Source organism: Paroedura picta, chromosome 10 (assembly GCF_049243985.1).
Source record: "Paroedura picta isolate Pp20150507F chromosome 10, Ppicta_v3.0, whole genome shotgun sequence".
NCBI lineage: Eukaryota > Metazoa > Chordata > Lepidosauria > Squamata > Gekkonidae > Paroedura > Paroedura picta.
The window spans coordinates 30,470,676-30,495,472 of NC_135378.1; the positions used below are offsets into that span (position 1 = coordinate 30,470,676).

Consider the following 24,797-nt stretch of genomic DNA (forward strand, 5'->3'; position numbering starts at 1 on the left):
AAGGACACCTGTAACATTTGTTTTTTTATTCTGTAGGTTCTTTCTGACCGCTCCAGTGCTGATGTGGATAACAATTTTTCCAAGCCTCCTCCATTTTTTCCTCCAGGAGCTCCTCCCACCCATCTTCCACCACCTCCTTTCCTTCCACCGCCTCCGTCTGTCAGTACAGCTCCCCCTTTGATTCCCCCACCAGGTAAAAAAGGAAGGAGACTTGCAGTGTTCATATTTCAATATTTTTTCCTTTGCATGAGATTGAAGTTGTGGTGTGACTGTTACTTTTTAATTTGTTATTGCTAACAATTATAATCAGGGTTAGTTGCTTAGTTGACACAGATTTTCCCATTGCCTTAGAATATTCTGTTTTATGTCTGCTGCTCATTAAAAAAAGCCTTTTTGGGTGCATTTATTTTACATCATTTCTGGCCAGTGGCCTTCACTAATTTTCATAGCCCCATTCCTTTTGCTTTGCTGAAATTGGATTTGGCCATTGCATTGATGTAGGTACTGGCCATTTTTTGGTTGCAGGCAGAATCCAGCTGGGGTAGAAGAAAAAGGATGATGATGCTGGTCTTGCATTCATCATGAGTTTTAAGCTAAGACACAATTGTAGAGAAGTGAATTTTCACAGAATTTGGAACGGGTGGGGGGGATTTCTCTTTCCCCTAAACAAAATGGGAATTTTGAGAAGAAATTGACATATAGACTGCATTACACTAACCTGCCTACAAACTTGAAATGCAGTTTGTTTGTAAGAAGCATAATTATCTAGTTACATTGTGTTTGTCATAGTTACCAGTAGGTCACAGTTATGAATATAGTATAATTTAAGGTACTGAACTGTAAATTTTTATCAGTCAGAAAATGGAAATATTAGCATGAAATGTTTTAGAATGGAGATGCTAGCCATAAGTTTTACAAAGAAAGATTATTTTGTTTTGAATAACAAAAATATCAAAAAAGTTATTGCAGGATACTATTTTCCTATGGACACTAGGATTCTTTTCAAAGGTGAAACGGGAGCAGACAATATAAAATTGGTTCCTGCTTTAATAACTGCTGCTAGGGGTTGTATGGCAAAGGCATGACTGAACTGACCTTGGATTCAAATGGGTAGCCATGTTGGTCTGAAATAGCACAATAACATCAGAGTCCAGTAGCACCTTTAAGACCAACAAAGATTAGTTCAGGGTATGAGCTTTCGAGTGCTTAGATTGCTACAAACAATTATGGATGGTGGCTGCATTAACTAAATTGACTTATAAAAGAGAAACAAGACAGCCTCAGTCTAGTAGATATGTCAAAAAAGCTAGGTTTTGTTTATTGAGTATTAGAGGTTTCTTGACTGTATAGAACCATTTTTCTTGTTTTGTATTTATAAAAAGTAACGTCATACTCTTATTTGGGAAGTAGTACTAAGGGAAACAATTTATATTGGCAAACTGATATTGGGAGGAACAAGTTAGCCGCTCCCTATTAATCACGGGAGGGCTGATCTGAAGCCCTCCGCCCCTCCCCCTCCCCTGTATGGAATAGCTTTGAAGGGATGGACAATCCAGTTCTGGCTCATCAGCGCCTCAAGGCATAAAGTAACATTTCCATAGATGCGTTTGTCTGTTGATGTTCACATTTAAATATCTGCATATGTTTGTCTGGCTTTCACTGATGTGCTTGACTGCAGGAGAGGATGGGTAACATTTGCAAAGATTTATTGCACATGCTTAGGAGGTTACCATTGCTATCTCTTTTCAGTGCATTTGAAAAGAATCGTTAAGAGCAACGGGCTTGGCTCCTTCAGGCTTGTTTTAATTGTGTGGCTGCCAGCTTTTTATCTTCAAAGCTCTCTGGCCAAAATAGAATCTGCCCGTTCCTCCTTGGTTTTAAAGGAGAGAAGGTTTCTTGTTACCGAATACTAACTTGGACTACTGGCCAGAAAGTTTTTAAGTATTCAAATATAAAACATCCTGCAGAAGATCCTTTGAAAAAGGATCTTGCTTTGAAGTTCTAGCCTCTTGTGCTGCATTCACTTAGGCACTTCTGATACAAATGACTTTTGAGACAAAAAAAGTGTTATTGTTTGAAAATATAATCCTAGAAAGCTGCATAATGCTACAGAGGTCACTGGAACTGACTTTTAAAAAGAGACGTGGAACTAACCTTTCCAGGAATTATTAATTAAACCTTTTTATGGCCATGCTTGCTTTGCTATGCTCTTACAGGAAACCAGCTAAAGACACTGGTGTGGCCATTCCCAGGTTACAAAATGCATGTGTTCTGATACGTATACCATCTTATGAAAAATCGTTTTGGCTGCGATGGTGAATATGACCTCATGACACCATCCCCATTGTCATAACTAGGGTCCTAGTGGTTTGAGGATCAGGGTGCTCCATGTACTCTGGTTAATCGTGATACCACTTCACATATCTGTACTAAAAAAAATATTGAAGATTTCTGTTCTATTACTGTTAACCTACACAGTATGGCCCAGTTAACATTAACTTGTAATTTTGCCTTTTGAAATTGCTGTCTTTTTCTGTTAACGTTGAGGATATAAAGGCACAGGTGGGTTGAAACATTGGATTGTGCATGCATATTGATTTACATGTCAGATAAAATTGTTTTTAAAAACAATAGTTTCATATGTGACTTGATATGAGGTTACTTTTTTGTGTGTAGTGGCGGTGGTTTGCATCCAGCAGACTTTCCAGAAGGAGTTGACAGAGTGAATCTCTCCCTGTCTTCCCCTTCTCCAGACAGCCTACCGGTTGTCCTTAGAGCTACACTCAGAATTGGAAGAGCCAGTTTGTGGCCACAGGGAGCAATGGCAATTTCCGCACTCTCCCTCCTCCACTGATGGAAGCCACAAGTGGAAGAAGGAGGAAGAGGTGACTTTATTTGATTCAACCTTGTCACTGCAGCACCTCATCACATGCTTTGGGCATGAGGCTCTCCAGATCCTCAGAGAAGTTTCCAAGGGGAAGGCAGGCAATGATTTACTTCACCAACTCCTTCTGCTGGGTGCTCACAGATGTTGATCTTCCCCTCCCCTCCCTCAGTAACTCCAAAAAGCTGATGGAGTTATGTGAACCAGGTGAACAGTACAACAGAACAGAAGTGCTTTGAAGAACAGGAAATCAGGCATCCTCACCCTCCTCATTTTTCTGCCAGTAGAGTTTCTGCCAATTCAGAAGTTTCCATTGGTGTAAGAAGGTCCTTGGGGCAAAGTTGCTTGCTTTTCTCCCCTCTCTCCTCACTGCCATATGTCATGGCTTGTTATCTGTGTGGCTCTTGTAACTTCAAGCACCAAGTTTTGGGAGATTTTGGAAGAATGCTGATTGAAGAGTGTTCAAAAGATCTTTCACTGTGAGCACCTTCTCCTGATTAGTAGCTTGTAATTTATTATTACTATTATATTATATTACACTCTGGCTGCTACATCTCTGGAATACAATAAAAGCCCCTTTACAATGCTTTAGGTGGTTGTTCGGAAATGAACTGCACATATTCCATATCCCACATGGATTTTTCATTCAAAAGGAGTGATCCCTTAATCAAGGGAAGGGAGAAAACAAGCTTCTCAGTGTGGAAATCGTTAGTTTCTTAAATGGTATCTGTCCTAGGGATCCCTGTTGGGCCCACGCATTGATTTACTTGAGTGCAGCATTGCTTTTCTGTTTTATAGAGCTTAGGTGTGTAAAATCTGCATTACAGTTAGCAGAAATCCTGCTAACTGTCCAGTTCTCTCTACTTTCATCTTTAGTCCAAAGCTGGATTGATGAAAGTAGCTTACCACCAGCTCTTCTTGTTAATGCACTGAAGGCCCGTGTGCCATAATGCCAGTTCTGAATACTAGTCAATTAATATAAATACATTGCTGAAATGACTGGGTTAATCTTCTTTGTTTTTAGGTATACCAATAACTGTGCCACCTCCAGGTACATTTGTTTGTTCTAAAAGTGTCTCAAAGTAGTATGAAACATAGTATGGTTTCCATTTTAGTCCATGGGGTGTTTCTGCAACTTTCATTTTTTTAAAATGCACACATTTGTCCTTGTGAGTCATATTGCTTTAACTATCCGTATCAATCAATAATAGAAATAATTCAAAAATGCCATAGAATAAGTCTATTAAGTGTGAGGCTGCTGGGATGTGCAATAAGAATTTTCTCATTTTGTGTGTGTCATTCCTGTCATCCATTTCTGTATAGATCTACTTTAAACTACTCTTGACACAACATGCAGCACATTTTCTGAAATTAATGTCTTGATTTTTTCCCCAATTAAATCTTTCAGGCTTTCCTCCCCCACCTGGAGGACCACCGCCTTCTCTTATACCAACAATAGAAAGGTAAATATTATTTTAAAAAATAATCGAACATCACAAGAATTATACTTCTTGCATATAGTTAGTGCTTCAAAATGTAATTCCATCTAATGATTAGGACTTGATTGAAATTTCCGCATCTCCATTTTCTTCAGCCTTGTGTGTGTTGTGTATGTTCTCCCTCCTCCTCACATTTTCTGATTCCTTCTCTTTTCTGATCCAGGGTCAAATTCATTTGCAGTAATTTCTGTATTTGGAATACCATGGTTATGGCCAGCTGTACTTGCCTCATAATAGCACTAGAAGGCCATTTCAAATTTTTCATTCATTCATTTCATTTCATTTTATTACATTTATATACCACCCTCCCCTAAGGCTCAGGGCGGTTCACATAAAACATCAAACAAGAACAATACATCAAACTCAGTGAATATAATGAAAAAGGCAACAGTAATATTAACAAGGCTCGGGCCCTGGTTGAGGTCAAGTAGACTTCCTCGGGGCCAGGGATTACTAGCTGGATGGAGGTGGTGGAGCGCAGAGCTCTTTGAGGTGTGTCTGCGGGAAGGTGGCCCCTCAGGTACACTGGGCCAAGACCGCATATGGCCTTGAAGGTAATTACCAGTACCTTAATCCTGATCCGGAATTCAACTGATAACCAGTGCAGTTATTGGAGAACGGGCCGGATGTGGGACCTCCATGGTGAGGATCCTGGCCGCTGCATTCTGGACCAGTTGTAGTTTCTGGACCAAAGTTAAGGGTAGGCCTGCATTGAATGAGTTGCCGAAGTCTAGTCTAGAGGTGGTGAGCATTGTGTGCTTCACTGTGGCTAAGTGTTCCAGGGCCAAGTAGGGCACTAGAAATTTTACTTGGCGAAGGTGGCAGAAGGCCGGCTGTGCTACCCTTGTGACCTGGGCCTCTATTGAGGGGGAAGCATCCAGGATCACGTTCAGATTCCTGGCGGAGTGGAACACTGATAGCTGCCCACCATCCAGGTTAGGCAAATGTGCTTCCTCACTTGGACCCTTCCTGGCCAGCCATAGGAGCTCTGTCTTTGAAGGACTGAGCTTCAAATGACTCTGCTTGAGCCACCTCGTCACTGTTTCCAGGCAGCTGGCTAAAGCTTCTGGGGGAGAATTAGGGTGGTCATCCATCAAGAGGAAGAGCTGGGTATCATCTGCATATTAGTGACAACCCAGCACTTACCCATACCAGTTGGGCAAGAGGGTGCATGAAGATGTTAAACAGGATTGGAGAGAGGACTGCTCCTTGCGGGACTCCAGATGTAAGTTGGTGGTGGCTTGAAGATCTCTCTCCTATTGCTACCCTCTGTCCACAGCCCTGGAGAAAAGAGATCAGCCATTGAAGGGCTGTCCCCCGAACTCTGGCATCAGCAAGGCAGTGAGCTAGAAGCTCATGGTCAACTGTTGAATGTTGCTGAAAGTTCTAATAATACAAGCAGTGCCAACACACCTTGGTCCAACTGGCAACGGAGGTTGTCCATCAGGGTGACTAGCGCTGTTTCTACCCCATGGCCAGGCTGGAACCCTTTCTGGGATGAGTCCAGGATTGAAGCTTCTTCGAGGAATGCTGATATTTGGTCTGCAACAGCCCTTTCAACCATTTTTCCCAGGAAAACTAGGTGCAAAACGGGTCAGTAGTTGTTGGGCTCTTGCGGGGTAGAGATGTTTTTTTTCAGCATGGGTGAACCACTGCCTCTTTTAGCCCCTCTGGGAATTTTCCCGTTTCATGGAGGTTTGGAAACTGTCCATGCTCCTTTCCCAGGAAATATGCCCAAAGCAGTTCATAGTGTGAATTGCAATTGTTATAGACATACACATGATCACTTTCAGTTGTGGCTTGGAGGGAAACTATAATTTAGTAGCTGCCATTTTCTCATTGGATATTATGGCAAGATAGTTCCTATGAACTACTGCAGAACAATGGGCTGCAGCGAGGAAGGAGAAGGGTACAAAATGGCTATCACCTGCCTCTTCTCAGCAGACTGATAAGGCAGTGGCATCAATGGAGGAGGCAATAAGAATGGTTTTATCTCTTTCTCCCTTTCCATTGCAGCCCACTGACTCATGTGGCTGTTTGTATGGATTCATGAGAGCAGTTCTCCTGCACCTCTTGACTTCCAGATCTCCCAAGATTCTCTTCCCTACCACTGCTTTACTCTGCTGTTAGCCCAAATATACATCTTGTTTCTAAAGTTAAGCTGATCTTAAAATGTTAATTGGCTACAAGAATAAAAGTAGCACTCGGATAAATATGGTAAATGAGATAAAGATCATTAATTCAAGCTAAGTGGAAAGTAATAAAACTTATCAAAGGTTGTAGTGATTAAATCAAGCCGTGTGTATGTAACATACTTTTCAGACTCAGAATTTAATCTATTTTAGTATTTAGCCCATTTTAGCAGTTGTCTTATCCTTTCAGCTAGGAGACTTTGAAAATGTGAACCTGATTTTAGTAGAATCTATAGGGAAGTGACAGTTACATCTGAGGTCCACGTGTCCTTTGTATGTAGATCCATGTTTTTTGTGGGGGAGTGGATTATATAAATTTGACTGATCTAAGAAAACTTTCACTCATGCATTTCTTCTAGTTTTTATTGAAATGTCATGGTAAATAATTACAACCAACTTATAGAGCATACTATACATCCAGTTCACAAGATAAAAACAAATTAAGAGAGAGCATATATGCCAATTTATTCTTTTCTAACAGCAGATGGATTTTTTTAAAGGCAGCCCATCATTGCCAATTTTTGTCATCTAAAATATTCTTAGAATTTTGAATTGCTATTAGTTTAACTACTGGTAGTAATTCCTACATTGGTTGCTTCCAGTACCTATTTATTTATTTCATTATTACATGAAAATGCTATCCACACAATGCTCAGAGCATATAATTGTACCTCTCTGGGATCAGTACTTATTGCGTGACACAGAAGAAATTTAAAATTAGGGACCAATCTTCATATCTTGTAAATTGTTTTTTGTACAGTTTTCCACTAACTTGAGCCCGGGGACATATTAATGTAATTGTTTTTTGGAAAGGCAGTAAACCATTGCTCATGTTTTTTTTTTCCTGTTGCCAGGTGCTTAACAGTGCCATCCTATGCAGAGTTTCTCTAGCTTTAGCCCACTGAAATTCAATTTACTTACAGTGGAGTAATTCTCCACAGGATTGCTCTATAAATTGGAATCTGATCTCTCCACCAATATTTGTCACCTCTAAGAAGAAGAGAATAGTTTTTGGACCCCACTTTTTTGCTGCCTGAGGGAGTGTCAAAGCTGCTTACAATTGCCTACCCTTCCTCTCCTCACAACAAGACACCCTGTGAGGTGGGTGAGGCTGAGAGAGCTCTGAGAGAACTGTAACTGGCCCGAGGTCACCCCGCTTGCTGCATGTGGACAAAGAGTGAAGAATCAAGTGCGGTTTTCCTGTTTAGAGACTGCTGCTCTTAACCACTGCACCAAGCTAGCTCTTGACAATACAACTTTAGTGTAAGAGAGATTCCCCAAAGGCTTGCATTGGGGCACATCATTTTTGTAAGGATTCCTAAATGAGGCTTTGAATCACGTTGTCTTCTTTCTGTAGTAAATAAAATTGTGAAAGCTGTTGGAAGGGGGGTGGAATTAGTATTTAACTAGTAATGGATTTTTTAAAAGCATTGAGAAGATAGTTCATTAGCCATGATTAGCCTGCATAGTTCTGTATATACAATTACTCCAAATTGTCATCAGAGTAACTCTGAAACTCACTAATGCAAGGAAAGAATTAGTGATGCTGCCCTTCATTGTACCAGTGGTGAAAGCAAGATCTGCACGACAAATATATAAAACTACGGAAACCATGAACTTGTGTAAGCACAAGTACTTAGGCCCCAGTGAAAGTCAAAGAAGCTCAAATTTCATACATATTTGCGCATTCCGACTTGTAGAACTAAAAGAAGTTGGCCATTCTAAATGAACTAGACCAAGACGGGGACCTGACTTAGTTTTTCTTCCAACAGTGGACATTCCTCTGGCTACGATAGTCGTTCAACTCGTGCATTTCCATATGGTGGTGGTAAGTATGTCAAAGCGTTTTTAAAATGGGTTGTGGTACTTTTCAGCTAACCTCTGTTTTGCTCTTATGGGTCTACTTCTCCTAAATACATATAATCTGTATTTTTGCATATAATGCTTCCCTCTTGTAAAGGGATGTTGTGGTACAAGCAAACTGTCCAGGATGAGACTAGAATAATTTAATTTTAACAGCGTTGCCAGCTTTATGGTATAGAGCCTAATCAAGGCACACTTCCAACGTCCCAGGAGCCACTTAATTTTCCTTTCCCCCCAAGAGCCTTGTTAGCTCCTGGTTACAAAATGACAGCTTGATAGATGAAGCTAGGCACAAAATTGTGGTTGGTGCAAAAAATCATATCCAAGGTTTTATTTTGGTACCCAAACAAGACTACAAAAATCCCCGGTTATACTAACAACATTTTTATTATTCTAAATGCAAGTGCCTATCGTTTATCCCTTTCCAAGCTAATTTGGTATATAATTTGGAATATTATTGACCATCCATTACCCAAACTATGTGCACTCTTTGCACAGGAGGTGGCGGTGGGGGGTGGACAGTAAAATTGCTGTTAGCCAGTTAAAAAATAAAACCAATTGTTTGCCTGTTAGATGTATAACCTTGGATGGTACATTCTGGTATATCAGAAATAGTTTACCAACTGGGGTGAATGAGGTGAAAGTAACTGACATTACCATTATACTGATACATTAAGTACCAATTTTATTTATTTATTTTTTTAAAAAGGAAGTTTCACTTGGTGTTATGAAGGAGAATGGCCGCTTTGCGACAAGGGAATGGAAAATAGTACCACTGGTAACAGGAAAATCTGTAATTTCCTATGTGCCTGGCAGCCAGCTCAGCTTTGCTGTGCTCTTTCCAGCCCATCATAGCAATGCTGGTTGGAGCCAATCATACAAACCCCTCACACATACACACACCAGGAAGCCCCAAACAATGTACAGAAGCCCCACAGTACTGTAGGGAAGGCTAAAATTCCACATGTGCATTTGGCATTAGTATCCTCTAACCCATTAAGCCTATCTGGATATTAACTGTTTGGATTCCACCTGATCCGTTTCATGGCCAGGGTTAGAATTCACAGCCCCAGTCATGGCAAATGGGAAGCAACCCGGGTAATTTAATGCAACAGTTGTCCAGATCTCGTTTTAAAGTTCCTTTTCCTTTTAAAAAGCTTCCACCTTGCCACTCTTATATTCTCACACACTATAGAGGGGAAATAACGAAAGCTTAATGGCTCAAGTTAGCTTCTTTTGTGACAACTGAAGTGACTATTTGGTGTGTGCATAACTAAAGCATCCACAGATGAAATGTCTGCAGAGTCCAGTCTTTGCCTTGGTCACTGACATTGGTTTCAAAACTCATTGACTCCGCTGCCATGTATTTAATTTCTGAATTATGCATTACCGCTCTGAGAAGTCTGAGCAATCTGTTACTCTGTTACCGTGTGAAGTTTTTTGTGCTGTCTGCCATTCTGCTTGAATAGCCATGATTTATTCTCAAGAACTGAGAAGAATGCAGAAACTTGAATTTCCCCCGTTCAAAGAGACAAGGAAGCCTGTGGATTGCACCCAGGCATCCCAGAGTAGCAGAACCGACTGTGTAGTGTTCTCAGAGCAAGGAAGTTCAGTGCTTCCTCCTCCTTCCTTTTTGCTCAAGCAGAAAATAACTTTGTAAAGTGTTTCCCCTTCTTCCTTGAATGTTCAACCTAACTACTAATCTGCTCATTGGGGCTTTTAACCCCTTCATGCATTTGTCAGTGGAAAACACTTTAGCGTAAGGCCTGTGCAGATCCTATGCAGACTCTGGCCAAGAAAGGTTGGGGGAGGCTAAATACACACACCACTCTCTTCTAGTTGGGTACTCCTGCCTTTTAGTTACTGCAAAGTGGGGAAAGCTTATAACGGACAAATGATTCTCAGTCTGTCATCAATTAATCCCTCTGAGTTTGAATTGTTTTCAAAACTGAAGGCCTTTGGCTTGAGCCTAGGGTTTTAAGGATAGCGTTGCTTTGGGGACTGATGTCCACATAACTCAGTCACTGTTCCTCTCCCCCTTGTGGGAAGAATACAAGTGCCTTGGGTGTGTGATTAGGGGGACCCAGGAGCAAGCCTGGAAACTGCAATAAAGCGGGGAGGAGCGTTTGGCTGTGAATGAGCAAACCCAAATTTTGCTTCAGGTAACAAAAAGCAGATGTGGTTCAAAATGACTATTAATGGGAAACAGATGTCTTGATTAATGCATGTGTGCAGGCATTTTAACTGTCTTCCCAGTCTTGCATATTTGGGGGGGTGTCTCACATTAATTCTCAGACAATGTGTAGTATGGTCAGCCTCTCGTTTAAAAGCAGGCTGAAATGGCTATCTCTGAAACCTGTGTTCACTGAATCTGCTAGAGGGTTGCATAGTTTACTTTGCCTTCTTGGTGCAGTGGACAGTTTAAGAAAAGATTGGCTACTATGCTTTCTTCTGGCCTTTGGAATAATGCTGAAGGAAACGTATGAATAGGTTCTCCCATATGGATTTTTCACTGAAGGATTGTGCACAGAGAACGAACTACCTAACTAACAAAAAGGAAACAGTTATTTAAATATACATAAAAGCAGTCTCTTACATTGTTATGGCATATGTACCATAATAAGAGATGTTTTCATTTACTTTGTTAAGGGTGTTGAAAGCTGCTGTCCTTCCTACCACCCATCCACCTGCTTTTACATGTGTGACCAAACTGATCATAATACAACTTCTGTTCATGTAGATGAAAAGGAGTTGGATTTAGAGCTCAGGTTTTTATACTGAGTTTCTTATGAATATGTCTAAGAACTAAAATCCAGCTGCTTTTTGCTCTTCTGTCTTTATCCCTTTGTAATAAAAAGTGGGACTTGGAAGGATTTGAAAAAGATCCAGTTTTCAATTTTTTAAAACTTCCTTTGTTTTTCCCCCTTAGCCTCTGTAGTCAAAAACAGTGTTGTGTCTCTGGTGCTACTGCTGCTGTATATTATAGCAGGTAGTTGCTGGAAGTAGCATTTCAGTGCTTTTCGCCCTTCCTCACCACCCTCCCTCAATAGTTTATTGTATTCCTCTTGGTTGCCAGTAGAAACACAAATTTTTCTTTGCTTTCTACTTAATAATAGTCTGGCTAGCCATGTAAGGAGGGTTGATCCATCCTCTGCTTAAGTGTGTAACAGGACAATCTTTTGTCCATTGCCATCTGCAGATCCTTGATTCCCCCAGGCTATTCCGTGGGAGATCCCTATCTCCCCCTCCCCCTGGGACCATCTTTTCTGGGCTCATTTGGGTTGCTGTAGAGAGGAGGAAATAGTGCTTCCACGATAGGAATACTTTCCCTCCATGGAAATTTATCTGAATCCAAGCTAGGAAGTCCAGTGTAATCTGTGCCAAGAGTTTCATGTACACATGCACATATGAGGGTTTTCTCATCCATTTAGCTCCTCATTTCTCTATGCACATAAGCTGCTTCCAGAAGGTGAAAGGCTTTCATATGTATGCTTTGGATCCTGGCCATAGCTAACAAATGATAATGCAGAAATGCTAGAGGATGACTCTTCTTAAATAGAACTCTCTCAAAACGTGCTTTTAAACCAAAGCTTTGTGTTGACAAGGAATTTTGTTTACTGCTTAGAAAGCAGGAGCCAATTTGTTATGTGTTAATGTCAAATTCTAATGTACCAGTGGCTCTCCAGATGTCCATGGACTACAGTTTCCATGAGCCCTTGCCATTATGCTTTGGCCATCGCTGTACCAGAGAGATCCCCACCACTACCATCTTGATGAATGTTTGGCCTCTTCATAATTATTACAGTTTATCTAAAAACTCACTTGATAGGGGTTCTTGCAAGTTACTTTGGTCTAAAATGTTTAATACCAGTGTTTCTGTGCCTGTTTGAATTTCAATTTGAGAATTACATTAGTTAAATCACAAATCACAAACACAGCAGGGGGCCAACTTGGTAATTATTTATGTTTCCACAGTGCTGATTACTTATTCATAGTAGAAAAATAGCAAATATTTGCGCTATGAAATTTCATTATCCACTTGATAAAGTAGCATGCAAATGAAGTGGCTAGACCAGCCTTTCTCAACTTTTTTACTGTTGAGAAACCCCTGGAACATTCTTCAGGCTTCAAGAAACCCCAAAAGTCCCACAGTCATGCAGAATATGGTTGGGAAGCATAGCTGTATACATGTCCACCCAGGGCCCCCTCCCTTTTCCACCATCTCCTAGCCCATCATTAGCCATGGGAGGGGGTTTCAGCATGACCATATATAGTCATATCACCCAATAAATGTTTAACAATTTTTAAAAAATATATTAAAAATTAACTCCAACCCATTTGGAAAACCCTTCCAGGACCGTCAAGAAATGCCAGGGTTTCATGAAACCCTGGTTGAGAAAGCCTAGCATAGACAGTCATTCATTTCATTCTAGGCTTTCATCTAAAGTAGCTTACGCAAATGGAATTGATTTCAAGAGTGATCCATGATACACTTTTCAGTTATATTCCAGCTTTTTTTTTTTTTTTTTTTTTGCTTTCTAATACTGGCATTTTTCTCTTTAGTCACCTTTCCGCACCTTGCAGGTTCTGCTCCATCGTGGACTAGTCTCATGGACACAAGCAAACAGTGGGATTATTACTCCAGAAGAGATAAAGAGAGAGAACGGGAGAGAGATCGAGATAGAGAAAGGGATCGCGACCGTGACAGGGAGCGAGAGCGTACCAGGGACAGGGAGCGGGAGCGTGACCACAGCCCTACTCCTAGTGTGTTCAACAGGTGGGTTAAATCTAATGCTGAACTTTCTGAGTCCTGTGCCTGCCCTGGAGACCTGTGTAAGTTTTTAGGTAGCTGTATATTCTTAAGGAAGAAAAGAATGTTGCTCTCTTCTTACTCTTTGTGTGTTGCTAGAGACCATTAACAAATGCAAACCAGAAGTTTGAAAAACACAAACGGTATGTACAAAATGTTCACCAGACAACTGGTATGAAGATGATGGTTTTCATTTTTAATAGAAGGGGAAAACTTTGTTCTCAGATCACATTGCTTTTTAGGAAGTTCACAAAACTGCTTGATGGGTTCAAGTACTCCATCCTTTATTTTGTATTTGACATTCTTGCAGAAACTAAATCCAGTGTAAAGCCGCTGCAGTTTAGCTGCTTAATGAGTTTATTTGGGCAAGAAGGAGCTTCTATCTATTTTTGATCTATTTTCAGTCATGTTTTTATGCTGCCACTCCCGGTCCTTCCGTCTTGTGGCAACTTATCAACCAAGTGAAATATACAGTAAAATTACATTAAAACAATCCCAATTCCCTTCCCAGACCACTAACCCCCACCCTAATTCTCTCCCCAGTCTGCCAGATCTACCAAGTCCTAAGGAGCAACAAGCATATACTTGGGTCTTCCAATGATAACTGGCTTGCTATATATGTTTGACCAAGTCATTGTCATGATTCATTTTGAACAGGTCCCCCAAAAAGGTATAAGCATACCACAGTTCCTAATAAAGTTCAGTCTTTGTGGTTGGTGTATCACTCTTTAATGAAGCCACTGTAGCTTGCGTCTCTTGAGTGCATTTTTGGCTGCTCACTAGGCTGTAAACAGAGACTTTTGACTAATTCTTGTAAGAGCAGCCATTGTGGGGATGTACCTGCACTGCTTATGAGACTTCTTTTGAAACTCAGTGGTTTCAAATGCGGAGTGTAGTACAGAAAACAGCTGTGCCTGGCCTGCAGTGGTGTAGTTTCCTTCTGGGTACATGTACAGCTGCTTAAAAAATTGATTGGTTCCTTGCCATCACATGTTGTTTGTATTTTGCAGCCACAAGGAATATGATTTCTGCAAGTAGACTGTCTGCTAACAGTTGAATTCTCTAGCCTTTAAGACAGGGCTAATCAACCTGTGGTCCTCCAGATGTTCATGGACTACAATTCCCATGAGCCCCAGCCAGTGTTTGCTGGAGGACCACAGGTTGACTACCCCTGCTTTAAGATACAGGGAGACAGTGAACAAATCTTGCATAATCATTTTGCATAATAAGCCCCAACTTTAGTTCTGATACCACTGAATAACATTCTAACTTATACACCACTTGATGCTGCTTTTTAATTATTCAATCTCTGGTTTCAGAATGTTGCATACCTAACATACATTATGTTTTTAGTGCGTTGCTTTAATTTTTCCATGTATTTCAAGGAGAGCAACACAGGTAGGTGTTACCATGGTAAACCTAGTTGGGAAGAAATTTTAAAAACAAAACAAAACTTTTCCACTATGTCTGCAACCAACCCAAGACTTGAATTGAGGTGTAAAGATGTCATTCTTTTTGTCCGTAGGGTTTGTTTTGTGGTGATGCAAACTTTGTATGTGTTTTGTGTTACAAATTACAGGGTCAGTGTGTTAGATGTTAGATCCATTTAACATCTGTTTCTTAGGCAGCTTGATTGAAGGCCCAAAAAAAGTCTGGTCATTCAAGGGTGCTTGAAATGAACCTTAATGTTTTCCAGGCCTCAAGAAGTCTCTGTGTTGCTGCCAAACTTATCAGTAAGGGAGGGGGGAAGGAGTTTTGTATGTGTGTGTGTTTTGTGACTAAATTATCCAACATCTGCAGTAAAGCTGCTGCCACATGGCTGTGTAAGAAACCAGAAGGCCCTTAGCCTAGCACAAGTTTGATTAGGAAAGTAACAGAAAAAGTGGGAGGTTCGAAAACTGCAGATCGTTGAGATATCACAGTGTTGAATATATATTGCTTCAGAATTTCTTTATTTTTTAACAGTTTTCCAGTGGTGGAGGAAATGTTTGTGAATTGGAGTACCAAAAATTAGGCAACATGAGGGCACTACCCCTCAGTGTACAAAGGACTTCCTCCTTCAGCCTTTTAGAGAAGTTTAAAATTCACACCCAAAGGCTTAGAGCATGAAATGGGGCATATCTTCTCCACATGCTTAATTTAAGTGTTGTGAGTTAAGGGACCTGAAAGCCTTCCAGTGGGGCTTTCTGACACTCGTAACACCCTGAAGACTTTGTAGATTTCCAATCAGATGCAGTCAACTGATTCAACTTGTCAATCAGGATGCTGTACATCTGCCCAGTAGTCCCAAGAAGGTGATTGGTTCAAGCTAAAATGGATGTTAAATAGCTCGATCAATAACTGGATATTTCCAGTTCCAGTTTCCATATTCTTCCAGATAGACAGTTTTGACATTTGTCCTTCCCAACCTCAGTCTGTCAAATCCTAAATAAAAGGAAATACTTAAAATGTTTAGGCAGTGTATTGCTAGATTAGTAATCTGATATACTCTTGAAAAATGACTTGCTTAAGAAAAATTGAGTATTGGGCTCCTACTATCTTAATTTATGTTGAGAAATCAACAAGCACAAACACAGAAAAAACCTTAACAGCATCCATCTGTAGTAATTTTGGCCATGGAAGATATTTAGGAGGTACACTGTAGTACTTTGTTTTGTGAGGTTTCAGTCTTCCTAAGAACCTTTTAGATCCTTGTCCAGTTCTTTACAATCTGTGCACAGATCATGGAGCTGGAGATGGCCATGATCAAAGAGGTGCAAAACCAGTTCTTTCAGCTTAAGGAAGCATGACACTTGTTTTGAGTTAGTCCCCCCACCCCCCCGAAGAGCAGCTGTTGATGCCACACAGCAATTGGATTTTGGAACTGAGGGGAGTTCCAAGGACCGTTTGCGATATAACAGAGGAGTCAGCTGCTGGAGAATGTCTTTTAATGTGCAAGTGCTCTAGTGCAAGAACCTCTTGCTCTTTAGATGCTGGCTCATGATCAGAAGCTGAGAAGTAAGATAAGGTGGGACTCCAAGCCTTTAATTATGATGTACCTGTTGGTAAATTAAAATTCTGAACTGTGTCATCACTCAGCAAGTCATGCTGTCAGAAAACTGAAGACCTGGAGCCTGTCTGTGGGCTGCCTTGGCTTTCCCATATTGATGGTTGATCATGCAATGACAGCCACTGTGAGTAGAATGTTGGGACTAGGGTCTGGGAGGCCTGTCTTTGAATCCCGACTCTGCCATGGAAGTGGGCTGAATGGCCTTAAGTCAGTCACAGACTCTCACCCTAACCTATCTCATAGGGCTGTTGTATGGATAAAAAACAAGAGGAGAACTATGTAATCGGCTTTGGGTCCCCAGTGGGGAGAAAGGCAGGGTATAAATGAGCTTCTCTCTGGAAGAAGCAGATTTCTGGTTTGCACACACCCTTGCCACACTGCATTCCTTGCAATATCACATACCTTGTATAGAGGGGCATAACTGAAGAGTGGGCACAAGAGCGTGCTTTTGGCAGAACACACATCTATGCCCCAAGTTCCCTAACTGGTAGTAAACTGTGGGGTTTGAGATGCAATTCTCTTTCATCCCATTCCCTCCATCCCATTGCTTGCTCTGGTACTTTAAGATCCCTTCCATAACCAGAGAGGAAAAAAATGGGCAGATTGTGTTTTTCTGTTAGTGATGGTACTCTGGTACATAGTTTCTTATGAGTGGAAACCTGCTGTTGAAGCAAACTCCCATGCTGCTGTCACAGTAATCCTTCGAAGCAATAGTATTTAATCACTGGCCATATAATTCTGTTCTTAATTTATGCCTTCCACCCTAAAATGTTACCCATTGTTAGAACTTTACCAGTCTTTATACGGTATTTGACATTAAAGATTCCCAGTACCTTGGAAAATCAGACTGTGTTGTATGTAGAGAGCACCTGAAGATCTCTCAGTGCATTTAGCTCTGTATTTTAATTTGTATACAGCAGGAATCTGGAGTGGATTCTATTTCAGCATTCCTTCACTTACTAGACAATGATGGGATTTGTTTGTTTTCTTTACAGTGATGAAGAGCGGTATAGGTACAGAGAATATGCAGAAAGAGGCTATGAGCGGCATAGAGCAAGCAGGGAGAAGGAGGAACGACACCGAGAAAGGAGACATCGAGAAAAGGAAGAGACGAGACACAAGTCATCTCGAAGGTTGGCTATTCTGGTGCTTCTGTGGGACAGGAAGACAATGGAAGTATCAAAGGAAGATTCTGACTGCTGCTTTTCGGTTGTTGGCATGTTAAAGTAGAGCCAACAATAGTTTTTTTTTTTCCGTGGTAGCCTTTATTTCAGGGGAGCAGAACAGGAAATATGCTTAAATTTGTTTTTCAAGAGCTTAATGGTTAGACATATAAGGCTTTCCTCCTGCAGGAGCCAACAAAATCAAATCTCATCATTATTGTAGTTTCTAGTCTGAGATGTAATATCTACTGGATTTCTACACAATTGAAGGTAAACCCCATCTTTAAGTTGTGTTTTCATCAAACTTGACAGATTGAAGACAGAATACATGCATTTGTATTCTCACAGTTGGGGTTCCTTCAATCTAAGTGAAGCCAACTGGCTAGGGATAATGGAGGATGAAATTATTTTGTATTGCATTGTGAAACAGACAAAAAACTAACTGCTAGCAATATATCTTCTAGAAGTTTGTCTCTGTCACTGTTAATAGGCAGGCCTCATTGTTTTTAAAGATTTTCCAGTCTTAACAGCTTTTAAAGGCCTTGTTATACAATAATTAAAGGCTACTTATTTCATGTAAGGTTTACAGAGCAAGATTAAAATAGTCCCTTTAAAGAATCTCAACTTTTGTTTATCGAAAGAAGACTGGCCTCCTGGTTACAGAGAAATTAGATCATGTGATGATAAAGATATTCAGTGTAATATTTTGTGCCAAGCAAGCTGCCCACTCCTACTCTAGAATATCTGTTGCAAGATGAAATAATGGTGAGATTTTCTTTGGTCCCTTTCTAGTTTTTTATTGGACATGCTTAAGAGGCTTGGGTGAGCTGTTATGATATGTGTGAGCTCTTAGGCATTAACTTTAGGACATCAGAACTTGGCTTCCAGTCAGGGTGGTACTGAATTTGAGTGCCTTTAAACCGAAACATTTTTGCTAAATAAAGTGTTCTTCTCTGTTGCTTTTCTCCTAGTAACAGTAGGCGCCGGCATGACAGTGAAGAGGGAGACAGTCACAGGAGGCACAAACACAAAAAATCCAAAAAGAGCAAAGAAGGAAAAGAAACAGGTGGTGGAGAACCTGCCCCAGAACAGGAGAACACTGAAGCTGCCCCAACAGAATAGGCATGTGTGACTTTTGCCTATCTGCTTATTATATTAGTACCAGAAATAAATTGCTCTAAAACTGATTATTTTTCTGGGTCTTAACAAAAAAAAATTGCTCTTAATCTGTTCTGTTAGTATAAAGCATAAGTTTAATTTGAATTTTTTGAAAATAAAAAGAGTGAATTTTTCATGTTTAAGCAACATTGTTTTGTCTTACCTACACTAGAAAGACCACAGAAGGTACACAGTGAGAGTTACACTTGGATGGTGAGAATTCTGTGCACTTTCTTTGCAAGTTTATGAAGCCTTTCCAAATACTAAAGAACAAGTCTGGAGCTGTTCCGTGTCTCAGCACACACATCATGGAAGAATGAAGCAGAACTAACATTAATTGGAGACTGATCATATAGATGTGTTGTGTAAATAGACATTCCATAGACCCTCTACCTGCTTCCTTTCCTTACATAGCCCCTTAAAAGCCACGATATCCTTACTGTGCTGCAATGGCATCCGTTTGTGAAGCTTGCTTCACCTGCTCTTGGAAAGGTGGTGCATTCAGCTGCTCCCATTCCCCCTTCCTTTGTCCCTCAATTAATTTGTCATGAATAAACCTGGAATTTCCATCCTTTCTCCTTGGCAAGTAGTTGTCTATTACTCTTGTGGTTAGTATGTTAATTCAGAATGGGACATAGTAGGCAGAACATGGAAGAAAAACAATTGTATGTCATGAATGAGAACCACTGGAGAGAAAAGTGTATTTTGTGCATTTTTTAATGAAAATAACCTGGCTTTACAAGTTACAATTACCATTATCTTAACAGTAGAAATGAAATTTTCATTCACAGTTATTACACACTAGGAAACAAAAGTGTTTTGAAAAAGATCTGCTTCATACAGACCACAAAAAGGGGCTTTCATGTCATCATCCTAGTGCTATCCGTGTCTTGAAGACATGCGGCCACTTTAATTGTTAGAAAAGTATCTCACCAGTTATTGAAGACCTCTTGGAAACATTTGCAAACTAAGTGTTCAAATTTATTTTCTTTTAAAAACTGTCAGTGGGATATATTACTACTGCCGCTTTGATTAGATATAAAAAATACAAACATATGAGACGGAGCAGCAAGAATGTGTACCCTGATTTATGATCTCTGTGGACTTCCATATTTTAAAAGTGCATGTTTTTCTAACACATACCATGAAGTATTTCTTCTTAAGACCATTCTGTTGTATGCACATTTACATTTCACAATTTTCTTCTACAAGTAGACAATTGACCAGATAGTGGAGCAAACAGATGCTCATATTAAGTGCTTTGTTCGTGTCAAACAATTGGTTGCTCTCCAGCTGAAGTGAATCTTTATACAAAAGTGCCAGGCCAGGACACAATGGTGAGTGTGATTCTCCCCTTCAGCTCCTTTAGCATCCTTGCCAAACTAGCATGCACCATTCCAGAAATATTTCTGCCATTAACTGCAAGGAGGAGGTCGCCACACCTGGAAAATTGAAAGTGGGAAGGTATAAATAATTATTGGCAGCTTTAAGCAACTTAAATAGTAAATTTCTATGGTCAGGGAGGAATCTTCCTCAGCTGGTCTTGAATTCTGGAGCAACCCTAGTCATTTGTTTTGTCAAAAAGGGTAGCAGGGTTAGGAGAAATCAAAGATTTGTTAGTGAGCAGTGTGGTAATATGAATCAAGAAGTCAAGTGAAGTGCAGATAAGTTAGGATTTAGTGAAACCCCATTGGATATAAATTAACCCTTCTGAACTTCCATCGCAATTCATTTCCAAGTCTGATATTTCTAGAAGTAAATGAGAAGACTTTATGAACATTGTCTATGAGGGCTTTAAAGGTCCATCAGACCTATATTCTGATGTAATGTACAAAATATACATGTCATGTACTTTTCCTATTGTCATACTAATATCATTTTGTAAATAAGTCTTACAGGATTTTTTTTTTGCAAGTCACTAGTCATAAATTTGCTCTAGCTAAGACTACTGTTTTATCTAAAAGGTACCAAACAATTTAATCAACAACTTACCACTTTAATCATTTTGTTAGAAACCGTCTCTACCTGCTTGGACCTAGTAGGGAAACCCAGTTGTTCCTAATGCTGCACTTTCTTTGGGGCGCCTTTTGAATGTAAAGTGTTTTATGGATGTATGGTGTCTGTCTCTGTAGCTCTTCTGATAGGTTTTATTGCACTGGGATAAAAATGAACCTACTTTAATGTATAAATCCCTTGATTCCTTCCAGGTTTTGACTTTTATCAGAAGGCAAGCCATGTTAAATGGGTACATTGATCCCAGTCCTGTCAGAATCATTTCAGTGCAAGCAAGACTGTCACGCACAGTGCTCTGCAGTTTAATACAAGGGAACATCACGGGGTTGGATCCAACCAGCTTTTTCACTGGTGGAAAAGGGTGTGGGCCTCTATGACCATGCAACACTCCCTTCTCCCAAATCCAGTGCTTAGGCCCAGGGTTATATCAAGGGGGAATTAAATGAGATTAATTGAAAAAAGCTGGCTTGATTCAACCCAATATGATTAGCATTCATGACCAGTATTCAGTCAAGTTCATATTACTTGTTTGAAAGAAATCAGTTTGAGACATTAAATTTGGGGTGCTTTAGCAAACTGCAACTTGCTTTTCTCTAAAAACGTATTGTCAAAATCACCCCAATTTAGCGGTCACACCAAACTACTTTTAGACACTAGATGCTTGCAGCAGCATTGAGGGAGGGGCTATTGTGGTGTAGATGGCCATACCTGTACCTTCTTTTGCTCTGGTAATTCTATTCTGCTCTGCTGCTTGGCAGTCAGACATGTAAAACTTGAGTGCAACCCTGGGTCTTAGGTTCCCACCTTCCTTCCAAAATGTGCTGTGTCATCAGGTAGGGACATGTGTATGTTACCTTTTATTGGTGTAGTCTGCTTATGGAATTTGCCTACCAGACTGAACAGGTCATATGAACCAAGCATACATCTGTGTTTTATGAGACATGTTCTCTCGAAAGAAAAACACACAAGCCCAAGAGTGGCTTTCCATATCCTGCAATGTCTGGAGACTATGTGCCGACTTACAGGGTGGATGGCCCTTAATTATTGGGAACTGTTGGGATATTCAGATGGAAAGAACTAACTGGTGATCGGTTTGATTATCATTACCTGATTCTTCCATCATTATAGGCTGGAGTCCCTCCAACAATGGATTTGATAAAGAATGGTTTGTTTCCACTGTTTTCTTCATAACCTCCTACGATACTGAAGCCAAGGCTTCCCGCTGTATTTCTTCGTAATACGATTTCTTTGCAGCTGTACAAATACCTAAGGGGAAAACAGTCACTCTGGTCAGTGGTGCTCTGAGCAATTAAAACTATTGTTGAGGTGATTCTCTATTGCGTCTTACCTTTTTTTAAAAAAAAAAAATCTGTTTAACCATATACATCTAACAGACGAGCTGCACATTCTGCATAGTGCACTTGATTTAGGTCATAAACCACATTTTGTAGGTGGGACAAGTAATACAAAGTGAGGGTGATTTTTGTCCCACAGGCTGGGAGTCTTTCCCATTTTAATAACTGCTGCATCCCTAATCTTGATGGATGAAAACCAGAATGTCTCATTTTGAACCATAGCATAAAGAGGTTGATGAACACATAAGGTGGGCTAATCATGTACTTATCCCCCAAGCTTAATGTGATATGGGAGATCAAGACTTCCAGCTTCTAAGGTAGAAATAGGTACTAGAGTCTTTTGGCCAAGTGAGGAAAATGTTCTGCCCCAAAGAGGATGAGTGTGTGTGTGGGGGGGGGGGGAAGCTTTCAAAGCAGTTGTTGGGGAGGGTGGACATTCTCCAGGGCCTCGGACACCCTGAATAGGACTTGGCATTTACCATATGGTATGTGTGTAGTGTAGCCAGGTGATCCGAGGAAGGTCTGTCAGCCAGGCAAGGGACTTTGGGAAGTGGTTTTGCCAATGCCTTGCTCTTGTGCCGTGACCTCTAGTGTTCCTTGGAAGGACTCCACCCAAATCCTTGGAGGTCTCTCACCCAAATACTAGCCTGGGCTATCCAGTTCAGGACTACAGAGTAGGAAGGAGGGACACAAGAGGTAAGCAGAATCATCCTGGCTCTGGAGGAAGGAACAAATGGCCTAGAGGAGGGGCAGAGCCTCCCCCAGGCTCCTGTGTAGCTGTTCCTTCAGCTGGTGATAACTGGGAACCTGAAGATTGCATCCCTTCAAATGCCCATCATGGGTCTCAAATCTCTGAACTCCCTAAAGTAGAAAATAAAAACAGCTTTGTCGTGCTGTCCCAGCTCCTTTAGTTACATGCACTAGATATCCAAGTCTCTCATTATTTGCATAAGAGGTTTTTTTAAAAAAAGACTGAATTATGATCAAGCAGGCATTTAACAAAATAGTACTTGAGCCAACTGGCATTTTGAAGTCTGGTAGATTCCTCCATCTCCAAAGAGATGGGAACATTCTTAGGCTTATTAGCCATTATTTAGGCTCTCAAAACTCCCAAACTAGACAGTCAAATAGCCATAGCATTTTAAATTCCAACAAATAAACGGTCAATGCAGGAATGTGGTCACCTCTTTTGTAGCATCTGGAAGTACAACAGCAATATCCCCTGTGCAACTGGTATATCTCAGCATGGGCATGGGGAGGAGAACTTTGACTGGGACTATTAGACCAACCAACCACCATTTAAATATTGGATGAAATTGGAGCAGCCTGCTGAATTAGAAGTTGGATGGAAAGGCAAGCAACTTGGAATATTTTAAGACTAGGGGCATTTTGTCCCAGAACAAAAAGCAGCCAAGTATCTCGTCTCTAATAAATGCCTGTTTCCAAATCCTATCAAACACCACCCTCAGATTTTCCAAAATATGCCAGAGCCAATTTATTTGCTATTTCAATTTTGGAATGTGAATGGTTTTACATTTTCTATGTATTACCTTTTAAAAAACAGCTCCCAGATGGAAAATAAGTTTTTATTGAAGAGGAGTTGGTTTTTATACCTCACTTTACCTCTTGGAGTCTCTTAAGTGGCTTACAATCATCTTCCTTTCATCTCCCCACAACAGGCACCTGGGGTGAGGGGGTGGACAGAATTCTGAGAAAACCGTGACTGGCTGAAGGTTCCCCAGCAGGAGGAGTGGAGAATCAAACCCAGTCCTTCAGATTAGAATATTAACCATGCCAGCCCTCTTATTGGACAGAATTATTATTCCTGTTTGAAGCAGGGTTCAGTGCAACTTGGAAGCTGGCTGCCCTATGCCAGCATCACAGCTGGTCCAATAAAACTTGTTAAAATATTTGCATTTTGGGCCACTGCAGCAACTAAACTTCTAATTTAGTGTCGTCCAACATGGGCAACACTGAGCGATAGTTTCACACTGGAAAGGGAACATAATTGTGAGTTTTTAAAGTAATCCTTAAAAATAGACTTTTGTTATAGGATTAGGTTTTTGCTTTGTTCTGCAGCAGGGCTTTAATAGCCCTGCAAAACGAGTCCCTTGGGATCTACAAATATTCACCTGCTGGCAAGATTTGGGGTGCAGTGTTTGTGCAACAGCTAGATGGCTGCTAATGTGAAAAGCAGGTGTCCCTTGATCCTCCTTCCACAGGAGGCTGGCTGAATTGCTTTGCCGTCTGTGTGGGACTCAGCACGATGAATTCCATTTTTCATAAAGATATAAACTTGCAGGATTTAATGGTGGTGCTTGCCAAGGTCATAACCAAATGTCACCAGGATTGAACCATTAGTAATAGCTACCAACTAACTCACAAGCATGCTATAGTTGTGCAGTCGCCTCTCAGTTTTAAAAGGGTGGGAGGTGTCTTCCTACTAGTACTAATCAGCAAAACCATCTATACAGCACAGGTTTCAAATACTTTTCACTCTCCAGTCCAGGGGCTAGATCCTGTAGACTGGCAGGGACCAGGGCAAGGGTTACCAGCCTACAGGGGATCCCCTAGTTTTACAGTGCATCTCCAGGTGACAGAGATTAGTTCTCTTGGAGAAAATTGCTGCTTTGGAGAATGGACCCCATGGCATTATACTCCATTGAGGTCCCTCCCCACACTAAATCCTGCCCACTTCCTGCCCCCCCTCCCCCCAAAAACAGACCACAGGTGTTTCCTACCCAGAGCTGGCAAACATTAGTTGTAAGCTCAGATCTCCAGCCATAATCTCCAGACAGCAGAGATCAGTTC

The 24,797-nt window shown here is 40.8% G+C and overlaps 2 protein-coding genes across 30 annotated transcripts in view; one reads left to right on the plus strand and one right to left on the minus strand.

Moving 5' to 3' along the window:
- The window catches only part of FIP1L1 (factor interacting with PAPOLA and CPSF1), a 39,830-nt gene extending 21,069 nt beyond the window's left edge, over window positions 1-18,761 (plus strand). For 5 of the 22 annotated variants that reach the window (XM_077301945.1, XM_077301957.1, XM_077301954.1 and 2 more), the window contains 8 exons: window positions 37-193; window positions 2,548-2,562; window positions 3,909-3,935; window positions 4,293-4,347; window positions 8,348-8,403; window positions 13,002-13,215; window positions 17,293-17,430; window positions 18,432-18,761. In XM_077301945.1, the coding sequence (XP_077158060.1) occupies window positions 37-193; window positions 2,548-2,562; window positions 3,909-3,935; window positions 4,293-4,347; window positions 8,348-8,403; window positions 13,002-13,215; window positions 17,293-17,430; window positions 18,432-18,582 (813 nt within the window). In that variant the 3' untranslated portion in view covers window positions 18,583-18,761. The remainder of the gene's footprint in view (window positions 1-36; window positions 194-2,547; window positions 2,563-3,908; window positions 3,936-4,292; window positions 4,348-8,347; window positions 8,404-13,001; window positions 13,216-17,292; window positions 17,431-18,431) is intronic. The other 17 variants (XM_077301951.1, XM_077301961.1, XM_077301959.1 and 14 more) reach the window with 9 other exon arrangements.
- Window positions 18,762-19,317: 556 nt separating this feature from the next.
- Window positions 19,318-24,797, minus strand: part of LNX1 (ligand of numb-protein X 1) — a 108,230-nt gene continuing 102,750 nt past the window's right edge. For all 8 annotated transcript variants that reach the window (XM_077301937.1, XM_077301943.1, XM_077301939.1 and 5 more), the window contains 2 exons: window positions 21,739-21,897; window positions 19,318-20,060 (listed from right to left, as the gene is read on the minus strand). In XM_077301937.1, coding sequence (XP_077158052.1) covers window positions 19,925-20,060; window positions 21,739-21,897 — 295 coding nt within the window. In that variant the 3' untranslated portion in view covers window positions 19,318-19,924. The remainder of the gene's footprint in view (window positions 20,061-21,738; window positions 21,898-24,797) is intronic.